Source organism: Oncorhynchus masou, chromosome 22 (assembly GCF_036934945.1).
Source record: "Oncorhynchus masou masou isolate Uvic2021 chromosome 22, UVic_Omas_1.1, whole genome shotgun sequence".
In the NCBI taxonomy this organism is placed as follows: Eukaryota; Metazoa; Chordata; class Actinopteri; order Salmoniformes; family Salmonidae; genus Oncorhynchus; species Oncorhynchus masou.
Genome location: NC_088233.1, coordinates 41418858 through 41446250, shown reverse-complemented (window position 1 = coordinate 41446250; position 27393 = coordinate 41418858). Strand labels below are relative to the sequence as shown.

The 27393-nt window shown below is 47.5% G+C and overlaps 1 protein-coding gene across 1 annotated transcript in view; it reads left to right on the top strand.

Annotated features, from left to right (window-relative positions):
• plxnb2b (plexin b2b) overlaps positions 1 to 27393 on the top strand; it is a 177556-nt gene that overhangs the window by 119840 nt on the left and 30323 nt on the right. The window contains exons 3-9 of the mRNA XM_064930236.1: positions 14199 to 15337; positions 15981 to 16169; positions 16434 to 16577; positions 19885 to 19985; positions 20388 to 20514; positions 21846 to 22002; positions 23623 to 23734. Coding sequence (XP_064786308.1) covers positions 14201 to 15337; positions 15981 to 16169; positions 16434 to 16577; positions 19885 to 19985; positions 20388 to 20514; positions 21846 to 22002; positions 23623 to 23734 — 1967 coding nt within the window. The 5' untranslated portion in view covers positions 14199 to 14200. The remainder of the gene's footprint in view (positions 1 to 14198; positions 15338 to 15980; positions 16170 to 16433; positions 16578 to 19884; positions 19986 to 20387; positions 20515 to 21845; positions 22003 to 23622; positions 23735 to 27393) is intronic.

The following is a 27393-nucleotide window of genomic DNA, read 5'->3' as shown; positions in this document are numbered from 1 at the left end:
AACAGCCATTTAAAACCATAACAGCTCTCCCTCTCTCTTTCTCCCCTCTCTCTCTGTCTCTCTCTCTGTCTCTCTCTCTGTCTCTCTCTCTCTGTCTGTCTCACTCTCTGCCTGTCTCTCTCCCTGTCTGTCTCTCACCCTGTCGCTCTGTCTCTGTCTGTCCGTCTGTCTGTCTGTATGTTTCTCTCTGTCTGTTTCTCTCTCCGTCTGTCTCTCTCTCCGTCTGTCTCTCTCTCCGTCTGTCTCTCTCCCCATCTGTCTGTCTTTCTGTCTGTCTCTCCCTCCGTCTGTCTCTTTCTCTCTAATTCACACTCTCTCTCTTACTTCTCTCCTTCTTTTTCCATCTCTCCCACTCTGCTTTCACAAGTCAGAACAAATTCTCTCTCCACACTTCCCTCTGTTCACAGTCTCTCTCAGTGCGTCATTGTTTGAAAACCACACTGCTTTACACAGTACCAGTGTTTAGGGTTAGGCGGTATCCGTTACAGATGAATGGGAGGGATTAGCGCCAGTCAGGTTTGGTTGTAACGTGTGTAAGCTTGGTGTTTTTAATCCACCAGCATGTGCACGCCCCATACTGTACGTGTGACTTGTGTAAGAATAGGATTCCCGGTGATATAACAGGATATATAGTACACTGTTTAATGTACAGTATATTTAATGGAGACAATATTCCCCTTGAAACTCCAGAAACAGAAGGGTGAGACTAAACCGTATTATGTTACAGGATGATACCTTCATGGCTCATTGCCATTTATGCCGCCGATGTTAAATCATTATAACCAATAAGGTGTGTAATGGATTCCGTCCCTGACTTCTTAATTGTAGGAAGGTGTGGACTTGTTTGTTAATGAACGGGAAGACTGGGAAGAGTTTGGAGGACTGAGAGTGTTGGCTGGTGTCTTTTCTGCAGTGGGCCTGAGCTTTGAGGTACACAGCCAGAAGAGGACTGGCCACCCGACATAGCCTGGTTCCTCTCTAGGTTTCTTCCTAGGTTTTGGCCTTTCTAGGGAGTTTTTCCTAACCACCGTGCTTCTACACCTGCATTGCTTGCTGTTTGGGGTTTTAGGCTGGGTTTCTGTACAGCACTTTGAGATATCAGCTGATGTACGAAGGGCTATATAAATAAATTTGATTTGATTTGATTTTAGGTAGTTTTGACTACTGGTGTGTGTGTCTCTTCTGCAGTGGCCCTGGCTGCTGAAGGTGTGTGTGTGTGTGTGTGTGTGTCTCCTCTACAGTGGGCCTGGCTGCTGAAGGTGTGTGTGTGTGTGTGTGTCTCTTCTACAGTGGGCCTGGCCGCTGAAGGTGTGTGTGTGTGTGTGTCTCCTACAGTGGGCCTGGCTGCTGAAGGTGTGTGTGTGTGTCTCTTCTACAGTGGGCCAGGCTGCTGAAGGTGTGTGTGTGTGTGTGTCTCTTCTACAGTGGGCCTGGCTGCTGAAGGTGTGTGTGTGTGTCTCTTCTGCAGTGGGCCTGGCTGCTGAAGGTGTGTGTGTGTGTCTCTTCTACAGTGGGCCTGGCTGCTGAAGGTGTGTGTGTGTCTCTTCTACAGTGGGCCTGGCCGCTGAAGGTGTGTGTGTGTGTCTCTTCTACAGTGGGCCTGGCTGCTGAAGGTGTGTGTGTGTGTCTCTTCTACAGTGGGCCTGGTTGCTGAAGGTGTGTGTGTCTCTTCTGCAGTGGGCCTGGCTGCTGAAGGTGTGTGTGTCTCTTCTGCAGTGGGCCTGGCTGCTGAAGGTGTGTGTGTGTGTCTCTTCTGCAGTGGGCCTGGTTGCTGAAGGTGTGTGTGTGTGTCTCTTCTGCAGTGGGCCTGGCTGCTGAAGGTGTGTGTGTCTCTTCTGCAGTGGGCCTAGTGCTTAATCAGGTTCCCTGCACGCCAGCTGTGTCCACAGCAAATAGCCTCTCTGTCCCAGTGAAGAGGACACTCATCCAGCAGGGAGGGAGGAGGCCAGAAAGAACTGGGAGATTATCCCAACCTGCTGCTGCGGTGTGAGGGACGGTGTGTGTGTGTGTCTGTGACAGAGAGTGTGTGTACTGTATGTGTGCAAGCAGCGAATCAGTGTGTCGGCTACTCCACTTGCAGTTTGTAGTCTACTCTCCACTCAAGTGGCCAGCTGGCAGACAGTAGATAGCTAGGGCCTTGGGACCAGCCACGATGCAGTAAACAGACAAACAGGCTATCATTCCTAATGAGGAAATGTGCTGTACCTGAACGGAAAACGAAGTGGGGGCCATACTGACCTCTGCTGCTCCCCGATACACACACAAGTATATGTTTTCGAAATGCATACTGCCTCCAGCTCATTACAAAGTGGTGTGTAAACCAAAGATTTATATATGCACTAGATGACTGATAGGGGGCACTGTTTTGAAGCCTCAGCACCTCCATCTTGGCACTCCCCCACCATTGTTACAAATATTTTGGAAGCTATAGAAATGCATTTATTCATGTCTACATTTGTTTTTTTGCTAGATGTATTACATTACAGACACCTCAATGCATACATTTATATTATAAAATACTAAAATACTTAAATACATGTAATTTTGTTCTTGAAACATTTCATTGAAATAATGTAGAAAGTCATTCATTCCTATGGAGGACTGCTTCTTCTGGGGAGTGCCAATATGGCCGATCGATGGCTTCAAAGCCTCTTATTGGTAATCCAGAGTTTACGGTGAGCTCCAAAAGTATTGAGACAGGGTATGTGTTGTTGTTTTGGCTCTGTACTCCAGTGCTTTAGATTTGAAATTATCCAATGACTATGAGGTTAAAGTGCAGACAGTCAGCTTTAATTTGAGTGTATTTTCATCCATATCGGGTGAACCGTTTAGAAATTACAGATGCTTTTCTAAATAGTCCACCCATTTCAGGGAACTGAAGGTATTGGGACAAATTCACTTATTAAAGCAGTCAAAAGTTTAGTATTTGGACCCATAGTCTGATTAAATCAAGATTGTGACTCTACAAACTTGTTGGATGCATTTGCTGTTTGTTTTGGTTGTGTTTCGGATTATTTTGTGCCCAATGTAAATGAATGGTAAATAATCGATTGTGTCATTTTGGAGCACAGGAGGTTGGTGGCACCTTAGGGAGAACGGGCTCGTGGTAATGACCGGAGCGGTATCAGTGGAATGGTATCAAATACATCAAACAAATGGTTTCCAGGTGTCTGATGCCATTCCATTATCATGAGCCGTTCTGTCACTTTTATTGTAAATATGAATAGAATATGTTTCTAAACACTTCTATATCAATGTGGATGCTACCATGACTACAGATAATGAGTGAGAAGTTACAGAGGCCTACATTTCATACCCCCCCTCAAAATGCTAACCTCCCCTGTTATTGTAATGGTGAGAGATTAGCATGTCTTGGAGGTGTGATATAAAATGCTAACCTCCCCTGTTGTTGTCATGGTGAGAGGTTAGCATGTCTTGGAGGTGTGATATAAAATGCTAACCTCCCCTGTTATTGTCATGGTGAGAGATTAGCATGTCTTGGAGGTGTGATATAAAATGCTAACCTCCCCTGTTATTATAATGGTGAGAGATTAGCATGTCTTGGAGGTGTGATATAAAATGCTAACCTCCCCTGTTGTTGTCATGGTGAGAGGTTAGTATGTCTTGCAGGTATAATATAAAATACTAACCTCCCCTGTTGTTGTCATGGTGAGAGGTTAGTATGTCTTGCAGGTATAATATAAAATACTAACCTCCCCTGTTGTTGTCATGGTGAGAGGTTAGTAGGTCTTGCAGGTATGATATAAAATACTAACCTCCCCTGTTATTATAATGGTGAGAGGTTAGTATGTCTTGCAGGTATGATATAAAATACTAACCTCCCCTGTTGTTGTCATGGTGAGAGGTTAGTATGTCTTGCAGGTATAATATAAAATACTAACCTCCCCTGTTGTTGTCATGGTGAGAGGTTAGTATGTCTTGCAGGTATAATATAAAATACTAACCTCCCCTGTTGTTGTCATGGTGAGAGGTTAGTATGTCTTGCAGGTATAATATAAAATACTAACCTCCCCTGTTGTTGTCATGGTGAGAGGTTAGTATGTCTTGCAGGTATAATATAAAATACTAACCTCCCCTGTTGTTGTCATGGTGAGAGGTTAGTATGTCTTGCAGGTATAATATAAAATACTAACCTCCCCTGTTGTTGTCATGGTGAGAGGTTAGTATGTCTTGGAGGTGTGATATAAAATGCTAACCTCCCCTGTTATTGTAATGGTGAGAGAGTAGCATGTCTTGGAGGTGTGATATAAAATGCTAACCTCCCCTGTTGTTGTCATGGTGAGAGGTTAGTATGTCTTGCAGGTATAATATAAAATACTAACCTCCCCTGTTGTTGTCATGGTGAGAGGTTAGTATGTCTTGCAGGTATAATATAAAATACTAACCTCCCCTGTTGTTGTCATGGTGAGAGGTTAGTATGTCTTGCAGGTATAATATAAAATACTAACCTCCCCTGTTGTTGTCATGGTGAGAGGTTAGTATGTCTTGCAGGTATAATATAAAATACTAACCTCCCCTGTTGTTGTCATGGTGAGAGGTTAGTATGTCTTGCAGGTATAATATAAAATACTAACCTCCCCTGTTGTTGTCATGGTGAGAGGTTAGTATGTCTTGCAGGTATAATATAAAATACTAACCTCCCCTGTTGTTGTCATGGTGAGAGGTTAGTATGTCTTGCAGGTATAATATAAAATACTAACCTCCCCTGTTGTTGTCATGGTGAGAGGTTAGTATGTCTTGCAGGTATAATATAAAATACTAACCTCCCCTGTTGTTGTCATGGTGAGAGGTTAGTATGTCTTGCAGGTATAATATAAAATATTAACCTCCCCTGTTGTTGTCATGGTGAGAGGTTAGTATGTCTTGCAGGTATAATATAAGATACTAACCTCCCCTGTTGTTGTCATGGTGAGAGGTTAGTATGTCTTGCAGGTATAATATAAAATACTAACCTCCCCTGTTATTGTCATGGTGAGAGGTCAGCATTTATTATGGATCGCCAAGGCAGCAGCTACTCTTCCTGGGGTCCGGCAAAATTAAGACAGTTATACAATTTTAAAAACATTACAATACATTCATAACATATTTCACAACACACTAAGTGTGTGCCCTTAGGCCCCTACTCCACTACCACGTATCTACAACACAAAATCCATATGTATGTGTGTGTGTATAGTGCGTGTGTTATCATGTGTGTGTGTATGCATGTGTCTATGCCTATGATCGTTTTGCTTCACAGTCCCCGCTGTCCCATAAGGTGTTTTTTAAATCTGTTTTTAAATCTGATTTTACTGCTTGCATCAGTTACCTGATATGGAATAGAGTTCCATGTAGTCATGGCTCTATGTAGTACTATGTGCCTCCTATAGTCTGTTCTGGACTTGGGGACTGTGAAGAGACCTCTAGTGGCATGTCTTGTGGGGTGTGCATGAGTGTCTGAGCTGTGTGCTAGTCGTTTTAACAGACAGCTCGGTGCTTTCAATGTCAATACCACTCACAAATACAAGTAATGATGAAGTCAATCTCTCCTCCACTTTGAGCCAGGATAGATTGAAATGCATATTATTAATGTTTGTTCTCTGTGTACATCCAAGGGCCACCCGTGCTGCCCTGTTCTGAGCCAAGTCCCTTATTGTGACACCTGAACACACAACTGAACAGTAGTCCAGGTGCAATTAAAACTAAGGCCTGTAGGACCTTCCTTGTTGATAGTGCTGATAAGAAGGCAGAGCAGCGCTTTATTATGGACAGACTTTTCCCCATTTTAGCTTCTGTTGTATTAATATATTTTGACCATGACAGCTTACAATCCAGGGTTATTCCAGGCAGTTTACACATTTTTTATTACAATATTTAACTGAGGTTTAGGGTTTAGTAAATGATTTGTCCCAAATACTGTGCTTTTAGTTTAAGAAATATTTAGAACTTGCCACCCATTCTGAAACTAACTGCAGCTCTTTGTTAAGTGTTGCAGTCATTTCAGTCACTGTAGTAGCTGACGTGTATAGTGTTGAGTCATCCGCATACATAGACACACTGGCTTTACTTACTGGCATGTCATTAGTAATGATTGAAAAAAGTAAGGGGCCTAGACAGCAGCCCTGGGGAATTCCTGGTTCTACCTGGATTAAATCAAATGAAATCCAAGTTTATTTGTCACGTGCGCCGAATACAACAGGTGTAGACCTTACAGTGAAATGCTTACTTACAGGCTCTAACCAGTGGTGTGAGAAAAAAATGTGTGTGTGTGTGTGTGTGTGTGTGTGTGTGTGTGTGTGTGTGTGTGTGTGTGTGTGTGTGTGTGTGTGTGTGTGTGTGTGTGTGTGTGTGTGTGTGTGTGTGTGTGTGTGTGTGTAGGTAAGTAAAGAAATAAAACAACAGTAAAAATACATTTTAAAAAGAGTAGCAAGGCTATATATATACAGACACCTGTTAGTCAGGCTTATTGAGGTAGTATGTACATGTAGGTATCATTAAAGTGACTGTGCATATATGATGAACAGAGAGTAGCAGAAGCGTAAAAAGAGGGGTTGGCGGGTGGTGGGACACAATGCAGATAGCCCGGTTAGCCAATGTGCGGTAGCACTGGTTGGTCGGGCCAATTTAGGTAGTATGTACATGAATGTATAGTTAAAGTGACTATGCATATAATATAAACAGAGAGTAGCAGCAGCGTAAAAAGGGGTTGGGGTGGGGCACATAATGCAAATAGTCCAGGTAACCATTTGGTTACCTGTTCAGGAGTCTTATGTCTTGGGGGTAAAAACTGTTGAGAAGCCTTTTTGTCCTAGACACTTGTCAGTTGGTCCGCACATCCTTTGAGTACACGTCCTGGTAATCCATCTGGCCCCGCGGCTTTGTGAATGTTGACCTGTTTAAAGGTCTTGCTCACATCGGCTACCGAGAGCATTATCACACAGTCATCCAGAACAGCTGGTGCTCTCATGCATGCTTCAGTGTTGCTTGCCTCGAAGCGAGCATAAAAGGCATTTAGCTCGTCTGGTAGGCTCACGTCACTGGGCAGCTCGCATCTGGGTTTCCCTTTGTAGACCATAATAGTTTTCAAGCCCTGCCACATCCAATGAGCGTCAGAGCCGGTGTAATAGGATTCAATCTTAATCCTTTATTGATGCTTTTCTTGTTTGATGGTTCGTCTGAGCGCCTAGCGGGATTTCTTATAGGCGTTCGGATTAGTGTCCTGCTACTTGAAAGTGGCAGCACTAGCCTTTAGCTCAATGCAGATGTTGCCTGTAATCCATGGCTTCTGTTTCGGATATGTATGAACAGTCACTGTGGGGACGACGTCGTCGTTGCACTTATTGATGAAGCCGATGACTGAGGTGGTATACTTCTCAATGCCATTGGATGAATCCTGGAATATATTCCAGTCTGTGCTAGCAAAATAGTCCTGTAGCGTAGCATCCGTGTCATCTGACCACTTCCGCATTGTGCGAGTGGTACTTCCTGCTTTAGTTGTTGCTTGTAAGCAGGAATCAGGAGGATAGAATTATGGTCAGATTTGCCAAATGGAGGGCGAGGGACAGTTTTGAATGCGTCTCTGTGTGTGGAGTTCATTGCTGCGTAGAGTTAGAGTCTGTGTAGAGTTTCTTTTCCTCTGGTTTCACATGTGACATGCTGGTAAAAATGTGGTAAAACTGATTTAAGTTTGCCTGCATTGAAGTCCCCGGCCACTAGGAGCGCCACTTCTGGGTGAGCATTTTCTTGTTTGCTTATGGCCTTATAGAGTTGGTTGAGCGCGGTCTTAGTGTCAGCATCGGTCTGTGGTGGTAAATAGACGGCTATGAATAATATAGATGAGAACTCTCTTGGTAGATAGTGTGGTCTACAGCTTATCATAAGGTACTCTACCTTAGGCGAACAATACCTTGAGTCTTCTTTAATATTAGAAATCACACACCAGCTGTCTTACCAGATGTAGTTCTCTGTTCTGCCGGTGCATTGCAAATCCCTCCAGCTCTATATTATCCGTGTCGTTGTTTGGCCACGACTCTGTGAAACATAAGATATTGCACTTCTTAATGTCCCGTTGGTAGGATAATCGTAATTATAGGTCATCAATTTTATTTTCCAATGATTGCATGTTAGCAAGTAGAATTGACAGTGGGAGTTGCTCTTTTCCTTCGTCTTTTCTTCATGCAAATGACTGGGATCTGGTGCCAGGAGAGCAGTATATCCTTCTCGTTGGATTCTCATGTTATTTATGTTAGTGCAGGATGAGTTGAACACAGTGGACTTCCTACTACGGCACACCGCCTCAGTGCTAACAGCATACATTTGGTTCATAGGCACATGATTACTGCATAGAATAGCTGTTGGATCAGCAGAGGCATTCAGGGCAGTTAGAGGGACATAAATTAGACTGCTTACATTGTGTCTAACAACGCCCCTGGTATAATGTATATTTTCGAGAGCATTATGATGACTCAGCGGCACAATGGTAGGGATTAACTGAGCTGGGCTTGGGTCATTGATAAGTGGTTGTCTCAACGCAGCCTTATAATTCTGTGAAAGGAACCAGGTACTCATATTATTTGGGTGGATCCCATCCTCCTTATAAAACATGTTTTGTTTCCAGAAGGAATCGAAGTTGTCAACAAAAGTTACACCCATTGAGCTGCAATAATCACTTAGCCAGTTGTGAAGAGAAAGAATCCTGCTAAAGCGTTCAATGCCACGATTCAGAGAGGGCACAGGGCCAGATATGATGGGTCTTTTGTTAGTGTCCAGCAAAAGATGCAATCAGCTCTTTGAAATCCAGTTTCAACTGTTCAGAGCTGCCCTTCATAACATCATTAAAACCCACATGGACTACGATAGAATCAATGTCCCAGTCCTGACGTAGTACATTCGGGAGCAGCTTCGTAATGCTTAGTAAAGCTCCGGGATAGGACATTGTTTTTTTGCACCAGGAACAGTTTGATTTCTAACCATGGGGCATGATATGTGTGCCACATTTGTGCATCTGCAACTTTCTCATTCGTCATTACTCACGTTTAATTCAGGATGATCATACTATATCGTTGCCGATGCACTTGAATGGTGAATGGAAAGCTTCAATTACCAGTTGAGAAATAAAAATAGTAGCTACTTTTAATCGTGGCCATCGAAACCGTTAACTCGCGATTGCATTTAGAATTGATGCGCCATTCTCCAGCAGCAACGAACCAGCTGTTTGATGAACTATAGCAGCAGCTCTCGTTCCACAACGACTCTTATTTCAATCAATGAATAGGCTAAAAAGGCATTTTTGCAATGGGATTTTTCTTCTCCCGGACAATTGGTCGGTGCCAATTTGATTTTAACGGCCAAAATATTACTGGCTAACGGAAGCCCTGACACACACATACACACACTCTAATGTGTGTTTTAGTGTATTCTGGTCATGGTAGGTTTCAGGGGGATGGTACTTCGGCCAGGACAGCTGGGTCTCTGTGTTATAGACCAGGCTAGTTCCATCAATGGCTGCCTGCTCAATGCCCTGCCTGATCACAATGGCTAGACTGGTTGCCTGGGCCAGTGGCTCATTGCAGTCAGTGAAATTGAAATAAATTAACTGCCTACCCTGACGGCAGGGTAATTGTTCATATGGAAATTGGATTTACATTTTCACACAAGCTTCCCTAAGCACTTTTAAAACAATTTCACTCAGATGGGTAGGAGGGGACAGGCTCATGCATTTTTCCTCTCCCTGACTGGAAGGAAGAACAAAGAGCTCTCGGCGGCGTGTAATGCACCTGACGGAGACATTTGTTTCCGCCGCCGCCGCTCCTTGTGCGCCGCTAAACCCACTTTGTCATTTTGCCTGTAACTCGCTTTAACACCCTCGCACTGAGACGGAGACAGACAGACACACAGGGCCAGATAGGCAATTGGGCGTTATCACCCCTCTCTCACCCCCGGCCCCTAGGGTCGGGCCACAAATTTAATGGTGGTTCACTTTTATCAGCAACGTACCACTAAGAAAGGCTTTAATATAAAGATGTCACTGTCAGGAACGGCATCTGCTGGACAGTGAAAGAGGGAGGATAGGAGCGCTAATATGAGAAATGCTGAATATGAATGCGGGCTGCCGCCTTATGGGGTGATATCCTATTATGTTTGGGATGGGGGGGGGGGTCTGTTATTTCTTTATTGATATCTCACTATCTGTTTAATGAGAGCGAGGGCTGAGAGCAGCACTCGTGCTGGGTTTGAAGATCGGTGTCCGTGACTCACTGTTGTGCGTCTCAAATGGCACCCTACTCCCTACAAAGTGCACTACTTTTGACCGGGACCCATAGTGCTCTAAATATGTAACAAGGTGCCCATTTGGGACGCATCAGACGTCTGTCTGTTCAGCATAGTGGAGATGTAATCAGCGGATACTCACTTCCTCCTGCAGGCGGCCTGGCCGGGGTGTTATCCTAGTGGGGGAGGGGGGGTCCTCGTCTGTGCCAGAGAGGATGATGGTTAGGGTACTGTAGACCTCCGTTCTGCTGCGGAACACCCAATGGCAGTCTGGAGAAAGGTATCCGGGCGGCAGGAAAGGATTCCTCTGTTAGCGTTTCAAGCTGTGTGTGTGTGTGTGTGTATATGTGTTCATTCGAGTGTGTTCATGGCCTGCTCACACCTGCCATTTTTCAATTATATTTAATTTTCCTCTTCTGGGAGATGCTTTTCCTGTGCGGGCATGTCCTGACGTATTAGAGGAGGAAGGGTGGTGATGTGGAGAAGAGATGGTAGGCAGCCAGAAGCGTGAGGGCTATCCAGTTAACAGGCAGCAGGACACACCCAGTCTTTGCCCTGCTTTTCAGGCCTGTACAAGTAGCTCCCCTAGAAAAATGTCCCTTTCTCTCTCCTTGCCCTTACACTAGTATTTCCAAACTTTGCAGACAAGCCTGTGAAGTTAAGGCAGCCGGTAGCGCTTAACATGAAGCCATGATGAAAGATTGGCACATCTAGTTAATAATTTTCTCTCCTCGAGGTAAGTCGTCTCTCTCCCAGTGCAGGAGAGAGACGATCAGGGCCGAGGCTTTCTCAGGAGCGTCTCACTTTCCAGATGTGCCTGCTTCGTTAGCGCCTCGCTCGTTTCATTATTATTTATCCCCGGCCATTGGAGGCTTCATTAGCTGCAGGCTTACGCAGCGCGCTGAGTGACCCACTAATTTCAGCAGCTTTTTTATTTTCTTTAGAATGGCTCAGCCTCTGTAGGAGAGACTTTCCCTGCCTTCATATCCCATACAGAGAGAGAGAGAGAGAGAGAGAGAGAGAGAGAGAGAGAGAGAGAGAGAGAGAGAGAGAGAGAGAGAGAGAGAGAGAGAGAGAGAGAGAGAGAGAGAGAGAGAGAGAGAGAGAGAGAAAAGCCGGGACAGCCCCGGGACAAAGGGGCCACCTCCACCTGTGTCATTACCACTGTGAGTCTGACTGTTTCTCTGAAGCTCTTTGAAGCCTCCTTAACTCCAGTGTTCTGGATTAAGCCCATGAAAAAAGGATGAAGGGTGATAGAGAGGAGAGGAGACATCCTAGGAGAGAACGAGCTCCTTTGAAAAAGAGTGCAAATTTGTTTAACAGCAGATTTTATTTTTTTATACATATAGGGAGTGAGAGATTTGCATGAATAGGCGAAATAAATAGTCTTTGATGTAATGGAAGTAAGTCAAGCTGAGTTTCCTGTTACCCAAGTGAATGCTTCCTGACATTTCTACCAACTATTGTAGCCTCGTCTACATCCTAGTTTGGGAAAGCTGCTTCGAACAGTCTGTTTGATCATGCACTGTTCATAGGCAGTGGACCTAAGTCGGGATATGCTAGGCGAGAGAAAGCAGCCAGTGACATTTTGAAAACCCATATATTATTTCTTTGTGTGAAGGATTTGCAACAGGAAGTTGGATTGCTAGACTGACAGAGGATTATAGATGTCGAGTAAAGAATATGATTGGATGAGAAATGGAATGTCCTCTTTTCTATGAGTGATTATCACTGGCAGGGTCACGATCGGAATTGCAGTTCTAAAACCACATTTTAAGAAGTCATAGCTCTTATTCTAGACTAAACGAAGGCGGAATAACCCGAACAAAGTAACCGAAAGTTTGACAAGTCTTACTCGGTCTACACAATGAACACATCATGAAGGCATCTAGAGTTGATTTCTTTATAGGAAAGCCCATCAACTACCCGTTATGTTACACTGGCTTTTTGCCTTTAGTGAGGTGTCATTGGTATTGGTCCTATGTAACCCTGTAAAAAGTGAATCATTTCATCGGAGAGTAGGCGCATGCTAGCCTAGTACATGAACACGTCCGCGAATCACTATGGCTGTGTTTACACAAGCAGCCCAATTCTCATCATTCTTTGACTAATTGGTCTTTTGACCAATCAGATCCGCTTTTTTGCCAATAATTGGTTCAAAAGAGCCTGTTTTGTCGGTGTTAAGAGACCAGGGAGACTTTCAGCCAAACACCATCCTGCTATCCTCTGAAGAAGACTAACCAAACACTCCTGGTGGGAGTCAGTGTGTTTATAACACACTTTCAATTGGAATGAAATTGTTTAAGGGTATGAATTAAAAAGAGCAGATAAGTTGACCTAGAGGAATGGGGCTCCGAAAGGAATGAGGTTGTGAAATGGAAAAAAAAGCTAAATAAAATCAGGGAATAGGGGAGGATGGACACTTTCATGAAAATGGGGGTAGGAGCTTAAATTAACTGGGCCCTGAGGGCAAATGTCTAATCAGTCCTCTCCTCACTTAGTACTCGGAGGGAAGGCAGGTTAACATAATAAAACACTGATTCACAGCCAGGCACAGGCTGCCTTCCTTCTTCCCGGGAAGCTTCATCAGGGATTTTCAATTTGACGAGTGTGGCTATGGGCTTAACTGCCTAGGTGAAATGAGCAGAACCATATCTATCTGTGTGTGTGTGTGTGTGTGTGTGTGTGTGTGTGTGTGTGTGTGTGTGTGTGTGTGTGTGTGCGTGCGTGCGCGCGTGCGTGCGTGTGTGCGTGGATAATGTTTGTGCGTGTGACTGTGCATGGGCGTATAGGTGTGTATTTGTGTGTGAGAACAATAGTCACAGAGGTGGGCCATTGCAGATTCACCCACCTGCAGCTCGACATTAACCACAGCGGTGGGCAATCAGCAGCGTGGGAGGTGGGTGTCTTTGCCACCTGCTGTTTGGAAGTGTGCGGCTGTTTTTGTGTATCAAATGGTGCCGTGTGATCATATCCCTCCATTTAACAAAGAAACCTGCTTCCTGCACATATTGCATTTCTTCTAAAAACAGCAGAGAAGGAAGATGGTGGATCTCTGCCCTGCTCTGTCGACTGCCATTGTTTGATTTCAAACTACGGCTCTGCGATCTAGTTCTTGGCCATATTCTACTCAGCCCTGGGAGTTTCTCTGTAAAGTGTATCCGATCGACGTTTACGATCTCATTCATCCTGATACGAAGCATCCTTCTTCAACGTGAGTAGCTGGAACACGGACGGGCATCGTTGAGCGAGGATGCTTTTCAGATTGACCTGCTTCTAGATGTCCTTTGACGTGCATTACATTCAGGGGTTTCCCTCCCGACACCAACCTCATGACTGAGGACCCTCTGGGCCGACCCATGTCATCATAACACCTGCTTGTTCGCTGTGCCACGATGCAGTACCTCTAAACTCACCGCTATGCTGCTCTCAAATGTGATGCCTTACGTCAGTGGATCCCAATTGCGATCCTCGAGTACCCCTAACTGTACACGTTGTTACTGTGGCCCCGGACAAGCACACCTGATTCAACTTGTCAACTAACCATCAATCCCTCAAGGAGTTGAATCTGGTGAGTTCGCCCGGGGCAACAACAACATCCTGTGCTGTTGGAGGTACTGGAGGACCGGAGTTGGGAACCGCTGCTTTAGGTGATATGATGCCGTCACAGCATTTCAACCGATGAAACCGGTGTGTATCACCACTTACCCCCTCTCCCTCTCTCTCTCTCTCTCTCTCTCCCGCTCTCCCTCTCTCTCTCTCTCTCTCTCTCTCTCTCCCTCTCTCTCTCTCTCTCTCTCTCCTCTCTCTCTCTCTCTCTCTCTCTCTCTCTCTCTCTCCCTCTCTCTCTCTCTCTCTCTCCTCTCTCTCTCTCTCTCTCTCTCTCTCTCTCTCTCTCTCTCTCTCTCTCTCTCTCTTCTCTCATCCAGGGATGGCGAGCTGGGTCCAGGCTGCTCCTCTCCTCCCCCTGCTCCTCCTGTTCTGCCTGTCTGCAGCCGGGGGCCCGCTGCAGGAGGAGGCGGTCCTGGACTTCCCCTCCAAAACGGCCATCAACAACGTGGTGCAGGACCCTCGGAGCGGCCGCGTCTACCTGGGCGCCGTCAACACCATCTACCAGCTGGACGCAGCGCTGCACGAGGAGGCCCGCGCCGAGACGGGCCCCAGGGAGGACGCCCGCACCTGCACCCCGCCCGTCTCGGCCTGCCAGGACACCAAGCCCAGCCCTAACGTCAACAAGCTGCTGCTGGTACACCAGGCCAACGGCTCGCTCATCGTCTGTGGCTCCCGCTACCGGGGTATCTGTTCCCTCCTCAACCTGACCAACGTGGAGCAGCAGCTGTACTACAGCGACTCGAAGGGTGAGAGGACCTACGTGGCTAGTATCGAGGACGGGGTGGCCGTGGTGGGCGTCATGTCTACGTACGTTAAGGACGGCAACGCCTTCAATGTGTTCCTGGTGGGGAAGGGCTACGGCAGCCTGGACAGCTCCAAGCTCATCAGCACGCGCATCCTCCAGGACTACCGCGACTGGGTGGTGTTCGAGAGCATCGTCGAGGCGTCCACCGTGCAGGCCACGCCCTTCGTGCCCAAGTACCTGCACGACTTCCGCCACGCCTTCAAGGAGGAGGGCTTTGTCTACTTCCTGTTCTCCAGGACCATGGGAAGCACCGATAACAAGAACTTCACCTTCGTGTCTCGGCTGTGTGAGGACGACCCTCACTATTACTCTTACACAGAGCTGCAGCTCAACTGTGGCCCGGGGAACAGGTACAACAAGGTGCAGGCTGCCTATGTGGCGTCCCCAGGTAAAGAGCTGGCCCGGGGGATGACGGAGTTGGGCCAGTATGGTCAAGTACTCTCCTGGCACAAGGTGTTGTTCATGGTGGCCAGTCCCTACGATGACAGCGCTGACTCGGCCCTGTGCATGTACCCTCTAAAGGCCATCAACGAGAGGCTGGTGGACCTCATCAGCGCCTGCTACAGCGACTCGGGCAAGATCGCTGGCACCCCAGCCGTGGACATCCCCTACTCCTCCAAAACAGACGAGTTCTGCACCTCCCGCATTGATGTAAGTAGCGCAGCCTTTGTCTTCCACTTCAAACGGCGCGTCAGAAGAGGAGAAAGAGAGTCAGTGATTTGAAACCATTTTTTTTCTTTTCTCCCTTTAATCAATAATGCAAAGATATGACACGTTCGGGTTGGATTTCAGGCCTTTGTGTTCAGGGGTAGGGGGGGGGGTGGTGGTGGTGGGGGGGTGTGTATTTTGGTCTGAAGGGATCCTGCAGGCTGTATCACTCATCTCTTTCCCTTGATAGATGGCTTTAAAAAGCCAATCTGCAGTTGAAATAATAACAACGTGCACACCCCACCTCTGTTTTAGTAAAACGCCTGGGGAAATGTAACCATTCTCAGATTCATACACAGAGCTGTGGATGTCAGGACTGACCGGCCACCATGTAAAAACAAAAAAGAGATTTACATTTGCAATGTTTTCAAACATTGGAGTTAAACGAGCTTAGATGTTGGGTTCCGATGGGGTACGACAGTTGAACTAAGCTCACGAGGCATTTATAAGTTCTATTCTTCAAGAATCAATGGATACATCATTCATTTATAATTTATACGTCCCAAAAAATATGTGGCAACCGCAGATTGCCCCGCTAAGGGACCTAGTATATCTCCTATCTCTTCTCCCCCCCCCCCCCCTGCAGAAAGACACGCTGAACAACTTTAAGTGTGGGGCGGACTTCCTTCCAGCTCCACTGGCCAGTAAGCCAGAGTTTGCCCTGCAGGCAGAGGTGGTCATCACCAGGACGAGCATACTGACCGCTGTGGCCGTCGCCGTGGAGAACGACCACACTATCGCTTTCCTGGGGAACAGCCTGGGAGAGGTGTACAAGGTAAGGAGAGGATGTGACGGAACAGGACGTGTGGTGTGGAAGAGGGGCGTTCGGGGAGGTGTACAAGATGTGGTGCTGGGGGAGATGTAGGGGAGCCATACAAGGTAAAGGGGCTACGGGCGGATGCTATGATAGAGGGAGTTGCTGGTGGACAGATTATTTTGTTGTTTGTGCTGTGCCCCATTGAATGAGCCCAGAGTGTGTTGAGAAGGAGCCTAGTGTGGGTTCATTGTTGACAGTTGTTTGTCTGTTTCTGCCTGGCAGGTGCATCTGACCACCAACCCAGAGGTGTACAGCAGAGGACCAGGGGACACCACGGGGGAACGAGTCAACAAAAACCTCTTCTTCGATGCCGGCCACAGCCACCTGTATATCACCACCGAAAAAAAGTACAGAGCCTCCATTACCGTTCTATACAGTCCTCCATTACCGTTCTGTACAGTCCTCCATTACCGTTCTGTACTGTCCTCCATTACCGTTCTGTACTGTCCTCCATTACCGTTCTGTACTGTCCTCCATTACCGTTCTGTTCAGTCTTCCATTACCGTTCTGTACAGTCCTCCATTACCGTTCTGTACTGTCCTCCATTACCGTTCTGTACTGTCCTCCATTACCGTTCTGTACTGTCCTCCATTACCGTTCTGTACAGTTCTCCATTACCGTTCTGTACAGGCCTCCATTACCGTTCTGTACAGTCCTCCATTACCGTTCTGTACAGTCCTCCAGGAAGTTCTGTACCGACCTCCATTACCATTCTTTACAGTCCTCCAATACCGTTCTGTACAGTCCTCCATTACCGTTCTGTACAGTTCTCCATTACCTTCCGGAAACAGTGCTCCATTACCGTTCTATACAGTCCTCCATTACCGTCCGGAAACAGTGCTCCATTACCATTCTGTACAGTCCTCCATTACCGTTCTGTACAGTCCTCCATTACCATTCTGGAAAGTTCTCCATTGCCATTCTGTACAGTGCTCCATTACTGTTCTGTACAGTCCTCCATTGCCGTTCTGTACAGTCCTCCATTACCGTTCTGTACAGTCCTCCATTACCGTTCTGTACAGTGCTCCATTACCATTCTGTACAGTCCTCCATTACCGTTCTGTACAGTCCTCCATTACCATTCTGTACAGTCCTCCATTACCATTCCGTACAGTCCTCCATTACCGTTCTGCACAGTCCTCCATTACCGTTCTGTACAGTCCTCCATTACCGTTCTGTACAGTTCTCCATTACCGTTCTATACAGCCCTCCATTACCGTAAGGGAAAGTTCTCCATTATCGTTCTGTACAGTCATCCATTACCGTTCTCTACAGTCCTCCATTACCGTTATATACAGTCCTCCATTACCGTTCTGTACAGTCCTCCATTACCGTTCTGTACAGTTCTCCATTACCGTTCTATACAGTCCTCCATTACCGTTCTGTACAGTTCTCCATTACCATTCTGTACAGTCCTCCATTGCCGTTCTGTATAGTTCTCCATTACCGTTCTATACAGTCCTCCATTACCGTTCTGTACAGTTCTCCATTACCATTCTGTACAGTCCTCCATTACCGTTCTCTACAGTCCTCCATTACCGTTATATACAGTCCTCCATTACCGTTCTGTATAGTCCTCCCTTACCGTTCTGTACAGTTCTCCATTACCGCTCTATACAGCCTCCATTACCGTTCTGTACAGTTCTCCATTACCGTTCTGTACAGTCCTCCATTACCATCCGGAAACAGTGCTCCATTACCGTACTGTACAGTCCTCCATTACCGTTCTGTACAGTGCTCCATTACCGTCCTGTACAGTCCTCCATTACCATCTGGAAACAGTGCTCCATTACCATTCTGTACAGTCCTCCATTACCGTTCTGTACAGTCCTCCATTACCGTTCTGTACAGTTCTCCATTACCGTTCTATACAGTCCTCCATTATCGTTCTGTACAGTGCTCCATTACCGTCTGGAAACAGTGCTCCATTACTGTTCTGTACAGTCCTCCATTACCGTTCTGTACAGTCCTCCATTACTGTTCTGTACAGTCCTCCATTACCGTTCTGTACAGTCCTCGAAATACCATTCTGTACAGTCCTCCATTACCATTATGTACAGTGCTCCATTACTGTTCTGTACAGTGCTCCATTACCGTTCTGTACAGTCCTCCATTACCGTTCTGTACAGTTCTCCATTACCGTTCTATACAGTCCTCCATTACCGTTCTGTACAGTTCTCCATTATCATTCTGTACAGTCATCCATTACCGTTCTCTACAGTCCTCCATTACCGTTATATACAGTCCTCCATTACCGTTCTGTACAGTCCTCCATTACCGTTCTGTACAGTTCTCCATTACCGTTCTATACAGTCCTCCATTACCGTTCTGTACAGTTCTCCATTACCATTCTGTACAGTCCTCCATTACCGTTCTGTACAGTTCTCCATTACCGTTCTATACAGTCCTCCATTACCGTTCTGTACAGTTCTCCATTACCATTCTGTACAGTACTCCATTACCGTTCTCTACAGTCCTCCATTACCGTTATATACAGTCCTCCATTACCGTTCTGTACAGTCCTCCATTACCGTTCTGTACAGTCCTCCATTACCGTTCAGTCCTCCATTACCGTTCTGTACAGTCCTCCATTACCGTTCTGTACAGTCCTCCATTACCGTTCTGTACAGTTCTCCATTACCGCTCTATACAGTCTCCATTTCCGTTCTGTACAGTTCTCCATTACCGTTCTGTACAGTCCTCCATTACCATCCGGAAACAGTGCTCCATTACCATTCTGTACAGTCCTCCATTACCGTTCTGTACAGTGCTCCATTACCGTCCTGTACAGTCCTCCATTACCGTTCTGTACAGTCCTCGAAATACCATTCTGTACAGTCCTCCATTACCATTCTGTACAGTGCTCCATTACCATTCTGTACAGTGCTCCATTACTGTTCTGTACAGTCCTCCATTACTGTTCTGTACAGTCCTCCATTACCGTTCTGTACAGTCCTCGAAATACCATTCTGTACAGTGCTCCATTACCATTCTGTACAGTCCTCCATTACCATTCTGTACAGTCCTCCATTACCATTCTGTACAGTCCTCCATTACCATTCTGTACAGTCCTCCATTACCATTCTGTACAGTCCTCCATTACCATTCTGTACAGTCCTCCATTACCATTCTGTACAGTCCTCCATTACCGTTCTGTACAGTCCTCCATTACCGTTCTGTACAGTTCTCCATTACCGTTCTATACAGTCCTCCATTACCATTCTGTACAGTCCTCCATTACCGTTCTGTACAGTCCTCCATTACCATTCTGTACAGTCCTCCATTACCGTTCTGTACAGTGCTCCATTACCTCCAGGAAGTTCTGTACCGACCTCCCGACAGTTCCACCGTTTGTCAGTGTTATTGTTATTGCAGTAGAGAGAAAGGGACAGCCCCTGTGTGTTTATCCCAGTTCCAGGCATTCATGCTGTTAGTGTTCGTGTTGTTGACAGTGTGATACTATAGATCTCCAAGGTGCCGGTTTTACAGTGAATTTCAACGTCACAGGCACTTCAGTGTCCCCCCAGTCCTGACATGTTTGCGTCTCTTGTTTGTGTCTGTGTACTACTGCTATAGATCACCAAGGTGCCAGTGCAGGCGTGCCATCTGAAAACAGACCACCAGTCCTGACATGTTTGCGTCTCTTGTTTGTGTCTGTGTACTACTGCTATAGATCACCAAGGTGCCAGTGCAGGCGTGCCATCTGAAAACAGACTGCCAGTCCTGTGTGTCCACACGAGACCCCTACTGTGGCTGGTGTGTTCTGGAGGGCAGGTAAGAAAAACGCAGGAAAGCTGCACACTCTGTGTGCTCCTAATCATGTCCTGCAGAGATCCAGGTCAGCGTATCTCTCTCCCATGTCCCTCTAAACAGTCCTTGATAGGGCCAGCCTCCATCTGTGGAGGTGCTCTAGTGTTTTATGGTTGACAGTCCCAGAACTTTGCCCCCCCCCCCCCAATTGTGTTTCTGTGCTACTTCTCGATGTATGTGGCCCCGAGAGCAGTCAATCTTTTCGTTAGGGCCATACACTGAATAAGTGACTCTGTCCATCGGTACGGTAGCTGATAACACTCAGGCGAGAGGGGTCAGAGGTCACCGTGAGACAGGAGGTCACGTGTGACCAGCTGGACAAGCTGGACGGAGAGCAGTGGCTGATGGGCGTTGGTGTTTTTCCAGGTGTACCAGGAGGTCCTCCTGCCGGCGAGCGGAGGAGAAGAACGGCTGGCTGTGGAGCCCCAAGCAGCAGTGTGTGAAGATCGTGTCCTTCCACCCACCCAACCTCAGCTGCAGAAAGACCCAGCAGGTAGTGTACCGTGCTGGGCCTTGCTCTGGCAGGCCTGCCTAGATAAGTAATAAGAAATGTTTCCATTTTGAATCAGTGACCCTCTACTCTGAAACAATCTGCACTCTATTGATCCGGCTCGGAAAACTGAAAGTTGTTTATTAAAACGGAGAAATGTGTTGGAGCTCAAAGCACCTCCTCTGACTTTGCTCTCTACCCTCTCTGTTTCTCTACCCTCTCTGTTTCTCTCTACCCTCTCTCTGTTTCTCTCTACCCTCTCTCTGTTTCTCTCTACCCTCGCTGTTTCTCCCTACCCTCTCTGTTTCTCTCTACCCTCTCTCTGTTTCTCTCTACCCTCTCTCTGTTTCTCTTTACCCTCTCTGTTTCTCTCTACCCTCTCTCTGTTTCTCTCTACCCTCTCTCTGTTTCTCTCTACCCTCGCTGTTTCTCCCTACCCTCTCTGTTTCTCTCTACCCTCTCTCTGTTTCTCTCTACCCTCTCTCTGTTTCTCTTTACCCTCTCTGTTTCTCTCTACCCTCTCTCTGTTTCTCTACCCTCTCTCTGTTTCTCTCTACCCTCTCTCTGTTTCTCTCTACCCTCTCTGTTTCTCTCTACCCTCTCTCTGTTTCTCTCTACCCTCTCTCTGTTTCTCTCTACCCTCTCTGTTTCTCTCTACCCTCTCTGTTTCTCTCTACCCTCTCTGTTTCTCTCTACCCTCTCTGTTTCTCTCTACCTTCTCTCTGTTTCTCTCTACTCTCTCTCTGTTTCTCTCTACTCTCTCTCTGTTTCTCTCTCATTCTCTCTGTTTCTCTCTCATTCTCTCTCCTTCTCTCTCTCTCTACTCTCTCTTTCTCTACCCTCTCTCCTTCTCTCTCTCTCTCTCTCTCTCTCTCTCTCTCTCTCTCTACCCTCTCTCTATATATATATCTACCCTCTCTCTCTCTCTCTACCCTCTCTCTCTCTCTCTCTCTCTCTGTTTCTCTCTCTCTCTACGCTCTCTCTTGCACTCTCTCTCTCCTTTCTCTATCTCTGTTTATCTCTCTCTCTCTCTCTTTCTACCCTCTCTCTGTTTCTCTCTCATTCTCTCTCTCTCTACCCTCTCTCTCTCTATGCTCTCTCTGTTTCTCTCTCTACCCTCTCTATCTCCTTTCTCTCTCCCTGTTTATCTCTCTCTCTCCTTTCTCTCTCTCTGTTTATCTCTCTCTCTCCCCGCTCTCTTGCTTTCTCTCTCTCTGTGTTTCTCTCCCTCTCGGTTTTCCTTCCTTTCTCTCTCTCTCTCTCTCTCTCTCTCTCTCTGTTTCTCTCCCTCTCGGTTTTACTTCATTTCTCTCTCCCGTGTCTCTCTCTCTCAGGTGGAGATCAACGTGCCCTCCCTCCCCTCCGTCGGGCAGGCAGACCGTCTGCACTGTGTGTTCCCCTCCTATATGAGTGAGGCTACCATGGCCTCTGGCCAGGTCACCTGTGCCCTGCCCAACCCTGTCTCTTTACCATCCACACCTGAACACCAGGGTAGGACCACACTCACTGTAGTATGGGTCAGGAGTTTTTCCTGACCTGGAAAACTCAGGGCCCTGGGTATACACTCAGAGACAAAAAGGTGCTATCTAGAACCTAAAAGGGTTATTTGTCAGGAGAACCCCTTGAAGAACCCTTTTTGGTTCTAGGTAGAACCCTTTTGAGTTTCATCAAGAACCCTTTCCACAGAGGAACCATTTTTTCTAAGAGTGTTGGCTGTAACTACCTATGGACCAGAGTATTTCCTTGTCAGGTCATGTAGTCAGGAAATACTCCTGGCCCTATATAGCTATATCTCACTGAGCTCTGTATGTTATGTGGATTTCACAGCAACCTGTATCTTCACCAATCACAAGGACACTCTGCTCCTCTCTGTTCCTCTCTGCTCCTCTCTGTGCCTGTCTGCTCCTGTCTGCTCCTCTCTGCTCCTCTCTTTGCCTCTCTGCTCCTGTCTGCTCCTCTCTGCTCCTGTCTGCTCCTCTCTGTTCCTCTCTGCTTCTGTCTGTTCCTCTCTGCTCCTCTCTGCTCCTGTCTGTTCCTCTCTGCTCCTGTCTGTTCCTCTCTGCTCCTGTCTGTTCCTCTCTGTTCTTGTCTGTTCCTCTCTGCTCCTCTTTCTGCCTCTCTGCTCTTGTCTGTTCCTCTCTGCTCCTCTCTTTGCCTCTCTGCTCCTGTCTGCTCCTCTCTGTTCCTCTCTGCTCCTGTCTGCTCCTCTCTGTTCCTCTCTGCTTCTGTCTGTTCCTCTCTGCTCCTCTCTGCTCCTCTCTGCTCCTGTCTGTTCCTCTCTGCTCCTGTCTGTTCCTCTCTGCTCCTCTCTGTTCCTCTCTGCTCCTGTCTGCTCCTCTCTGTTCCTCTCTGCTTCTGTCTGTTCCTCTCTGCTCCTCTCTGCTCCTCTCTGCTCCTCTCTGCTCATCTATGTTCCTCTCTGCTCCTCTCTGCTCTTGTCTGTTCCTCTCTGCTCCTCTCTGTTCCTCTTTGTGCCTCTCTGCTCCTTTCTGTTCCTCTCTGCTCCTGTCTGTTCCTCTCTGCTCCTCTCTGCTCCTCTCTGCTCCTCTCTGTTCCTCTCTGTTCCTCTCTGCTCATCTATGTTCCTCTCTGCTCCTCTCTGCTCTTGTCTGTTCCTCTCTGCTCCTCTCTGTTCCTCTTTGTGCCTCTCTGCTCCTTTCTGTTCCTCTCTGCTCCTGTCTGTTCCTCTCTGCTCCTGTCTGTTCCTCTCTGCTCCTCTCTGTTCCTCTCTGCTCTTGTCTGTTCCTCTCTGCTCCTCTCTGCTCCTGTCTGTTCCTCTCTGCTCCTGTCTGTTCCTCTCTGCTCCTCTCTGCTCTTGTCTGTTCCTCTATGCTCCTATCTGTTCCTCTCTGCTCCTCTCTGTTCCTCTCTGCTCCTCTCTGTCCCTCTCTGCTTCTCTCTGCTGCTCTTTGTGCCTCTCTGCTCCTCTCTGCTCCTGTCTGCTCCTCTCTTCTCCTGTCTGTTCCTCTCTGCTCCTCTCTGCTCCTCTCTGCTCCTCTCTGTTCCTCTCTGCTCCTCTCTGTTCCTCTCTGCTCCTCTCTGTCCCTCTCTGCTTCTCTCTGCTCCTCTTTGTGCCTCTCTGCTCCTCTTTATGCCTCTCTGCGCCCGTAGATTTTGTGGCGGTGCCCATTAAGATCTTTGTGAACGAGTCGGTGGAGCTTGCCACCAGGGAGTTCAAGTTCTACAACTGTTCAGCCACTGTGAGGAAAGCAGAAAACACACCGTGAGTTAACTCTCTCTTCCCCACTCTCTGTACTCCACTCTCTCTTCCCCACTCTCTGTACTCCACTCTCTCTACCTTACTCTCTGTACTGCACTCTCTCTACCCCACTCTCTGTACTGCACTCTCTCTACCCCACTCTCTGTACTGCTCTCTCTCTACCCCACTCTCTCTATTCCACTCTCTCTACCCCACTCTCTCTACTCCACTCTCTCTACTCCACTCTCTACTGCACTCTTTCTACCCCACTCTCTCTACTCCACTCTCTCTACCCCACTCTCTGTACTCCACTCTCTCTACCCCACTCTCTCTACTCCACTCTCTGTACTCCACTCCCTCTTCCCCACTCTCTGTACTGCACTCTCTCTACTCCACTCTCTGTACTGCACTCTCTCTACCCCACTCTCTGTACTGCACTCTCTGTACTCCACTCTCTCTTCCCCACTCTCTGTACTCCACTCTCCCTTCCCCACTCTCTGTACTCCACACTCTCTACCCCACTCTCTGTACTCCACTCTCTGTACTCCACTCTCTCTTCCCCACTCTCTGTACTCCACTCTCTCTTCCCCACTATCTGTACTGCACTCTCTCTACTCCACTCTCTCTACCCCACTCTCTGTACTGCACTCTCTCTATTTCACTCTCTGTACTGCACTCTCTCTACCCCACTCTCTCTACTCCACTCTCTCTACCCCACTCTCTGTACTGCACTCTCTCTTCCCCACTCTCTCTACCTTACTCTCTCTACCTTACTCTCTGTACTGCACTCTCTCTACCCCACTCTCTGTACCGCACTCTCTCTACCCCACTCTCTCTATTCCACTCTCTCTACCCCACTCTCTCTACTCCACTCTCTCTACTCCACTCTCTACTGCACTCTTTCTACCCCACTCTCTCTACTCCACTCTCTCTACCCCACTCTCTGTACTCCACTCTCTCTACCCCACTCTCTCTACTCCACTCTCTGTACTCCACTCCCTCTTCCCCACTCTCTGTACTGCACTCTCTCTACTCCACTCTCTGTACTGCACTCTCTCTACCCCACTCTCTGTACTGCACTCTATGTACTCCACTCTCTCTTCCCCACTCTCTGTACTCCACTCTCCCTTCCCCACTCTCTGTACTCCACACTCTCTACCCCACTCTCTGTACTCCACTCTCTGTACTCCACTCTCTCTTCCCCACTCTCTGTACTCCACTCTCTCTTCCCCACTATCTGTACTGCACTCTCTCTACTCCACTCTCTCTACCCCACTCTCTGTACTGCACTCTCTCTATTTCACTCTCTGTACTGCACTCTCTCTACCCCACTCTCTCTACTCCACTCTCTCTACCCCACTCTCTGTACTGCACTCTCTCTTCCCCACTCTCTCTACCTTACTCTCTCTACCCCACTCTCTGTACCGCACTCTCTCTACCCCACTCTCTCTACCCCACTCTCTCAACCCCACTCTCTGTACTGCACTCTCTCTACCCCACTCTCTCTACTCCACTCTCTCTACCCCACTCTCTCTACCCCACTCTCTCAACCCCACTCTCTCTACCCCACTCTCTCTACTACACTCACTCTACCCCACTCTCTCTACCCCACTCTCTCTACCTCACTCTCTCTACCCCACTCTCTCTTCCCCACTCTCTGTACTGCACTCTCTCTTCCCCACTGTCTGTACTGCACTCTCTCTACCCCACTCTCTGTACTGCACTCTCTCTACCCCACTCTCTCTACTACACTCACTCTACCCCACTCTCTCTACCCCACTCTCTCTACCTCACTCTCTCTACCCCACTCTCTCTACCCCACTCTCTCTACCCCACTCTCTGTACTGCACTCTCTCTACCCCACTCTCTCTACCTCACTCTCTGTACTGCACTCTCTCTATTCCACTCTCTCTACCTCACTCTCTCTACCCCACTCTCTCTACCTCACTCTCTGTACTGCACTCTCTCTATTCCACTCTCTCTACCTCACTCTCTGTACTGCACTCTCTCTATTCCACTCTCTCTACCTCACTCTCTGTACTGCACTCTCTCTACCCCACTCTCTCTACCTCACTCTCTGTACTGCACTCTCTCTACCCCACTCTCTCTACCTCACTCTCTGTACTGCACTCTCTCTATTCCACTCTCTCTACCTCACTCTCTCTACCCCACTCTCTCTACCTCACTCTCTGTACTGCACTCTCTCTATTCCACTCTCTCTACCTCACTCTCTGTACTGCACTCTCTCTATTCCACTCTCTCTACCTCACTCTCTGTACTGCACTCTCTCTACCCCACTCTCTCTACCTCACTCTCTGTACTGCACTCTCTCTACCCCACTCACTCTACCTCACTCTCTGTACTGCACTCTCTCTATTCCACTCTCTCTACCTCACTCTCTCTACCCCCTCTCTCTACCCCACTCTCTGTACTGCACTCTCTCTACCCCACTCTCTCTACCTCACTCTCTGTACTGCACTCTCTCTACCCCACTCTCTCTACCTCACTCTCTGTACTGCACTCTCTCTATTCCACTCTCTCTACCTCACTCTCTGTACTGCACTCTCTCTATTCCACTCTCTCTACCTCACTCTCTGTACTCCACTCTCTCTATTCCACTCTCTCTACCCCACTCTCTCTACCTCACTCTCTGTACTTCACTCTCTCTACCCCACTCTCTCTACCTCACTCTCTGTACTGCACTCTCTCTATTCCACTCTCTCTACCTCACTCTCTGTACTGCACTCTCTCTATTCCACTCTCTCTACCTCACTCTCTGTACTGCACTCTCTCTATTCCACTCTCTCTACCTCACTCTCTGTACTGCACTCTCTCTACCCCACTCTCTCTACCTCACTCTCTGTACTGCACTCTCTCTACCCCACTCTCTCTACCTCACTCTCTGTACTGCACTCTCTCTATTCCACTCTCTCTACCTCACTCTCTCTACCCCACTCTCTCTACCCCACTCTCTCTACCCCACTCTCTGTACTGCACTCTCTCTACCTCACTCTCTGTACTGCACTCTCTCTACCCCACTCTCTCTACCTCACTCTCTGTACTGCACTCTCTCTATTCCACTCTCTCTACCTCACTCTCTGTACTCCACTCTCTCTATTCCACTCTCTCTACCCCACTCTCTCTACCTCACTCTCTGTACTCTACTCTCTCTACCCCACTCTCTCTACCTCACTCTCTGTACTCCACTCTCTCTACCTCACTCTCTCTACCCCACTCTCTCTACCTCACTCTCTGGGCTCCACTCTCTCTACCCCACTCTCTCTACCCCACTCTCTCTACCTCACTCTCTGGGCTCCACTCTCTCTACCCCACTCTCTCTACCTCACTCTCTGTACTCTACTCTCTCTACCCCACTCTCTCTACCCCACTCTCTCTACCCCACTCTCTGGGCTCATTGTGCTGACAACTTTGATGGAAAGGAATATCAGCATCAGAACAAGGTGAAAGGTTCTGCTCCTGTGGGTAAACTGTGATTCATGATACTGGGGGGATTGAATGCATCTCCTGCATTCTGACCCTTTTTTTATTACCAACCTGCAGGAAATGACAGTTTCCTTTTTCATTCATCAAGAAATACAAGTCCATCTCCAACATATGTGTTTTCTTCCGTGGCTGCTTCCTGTGTTGTCTTTTCACCCGGATGAAAAGCACGTGATAAATGA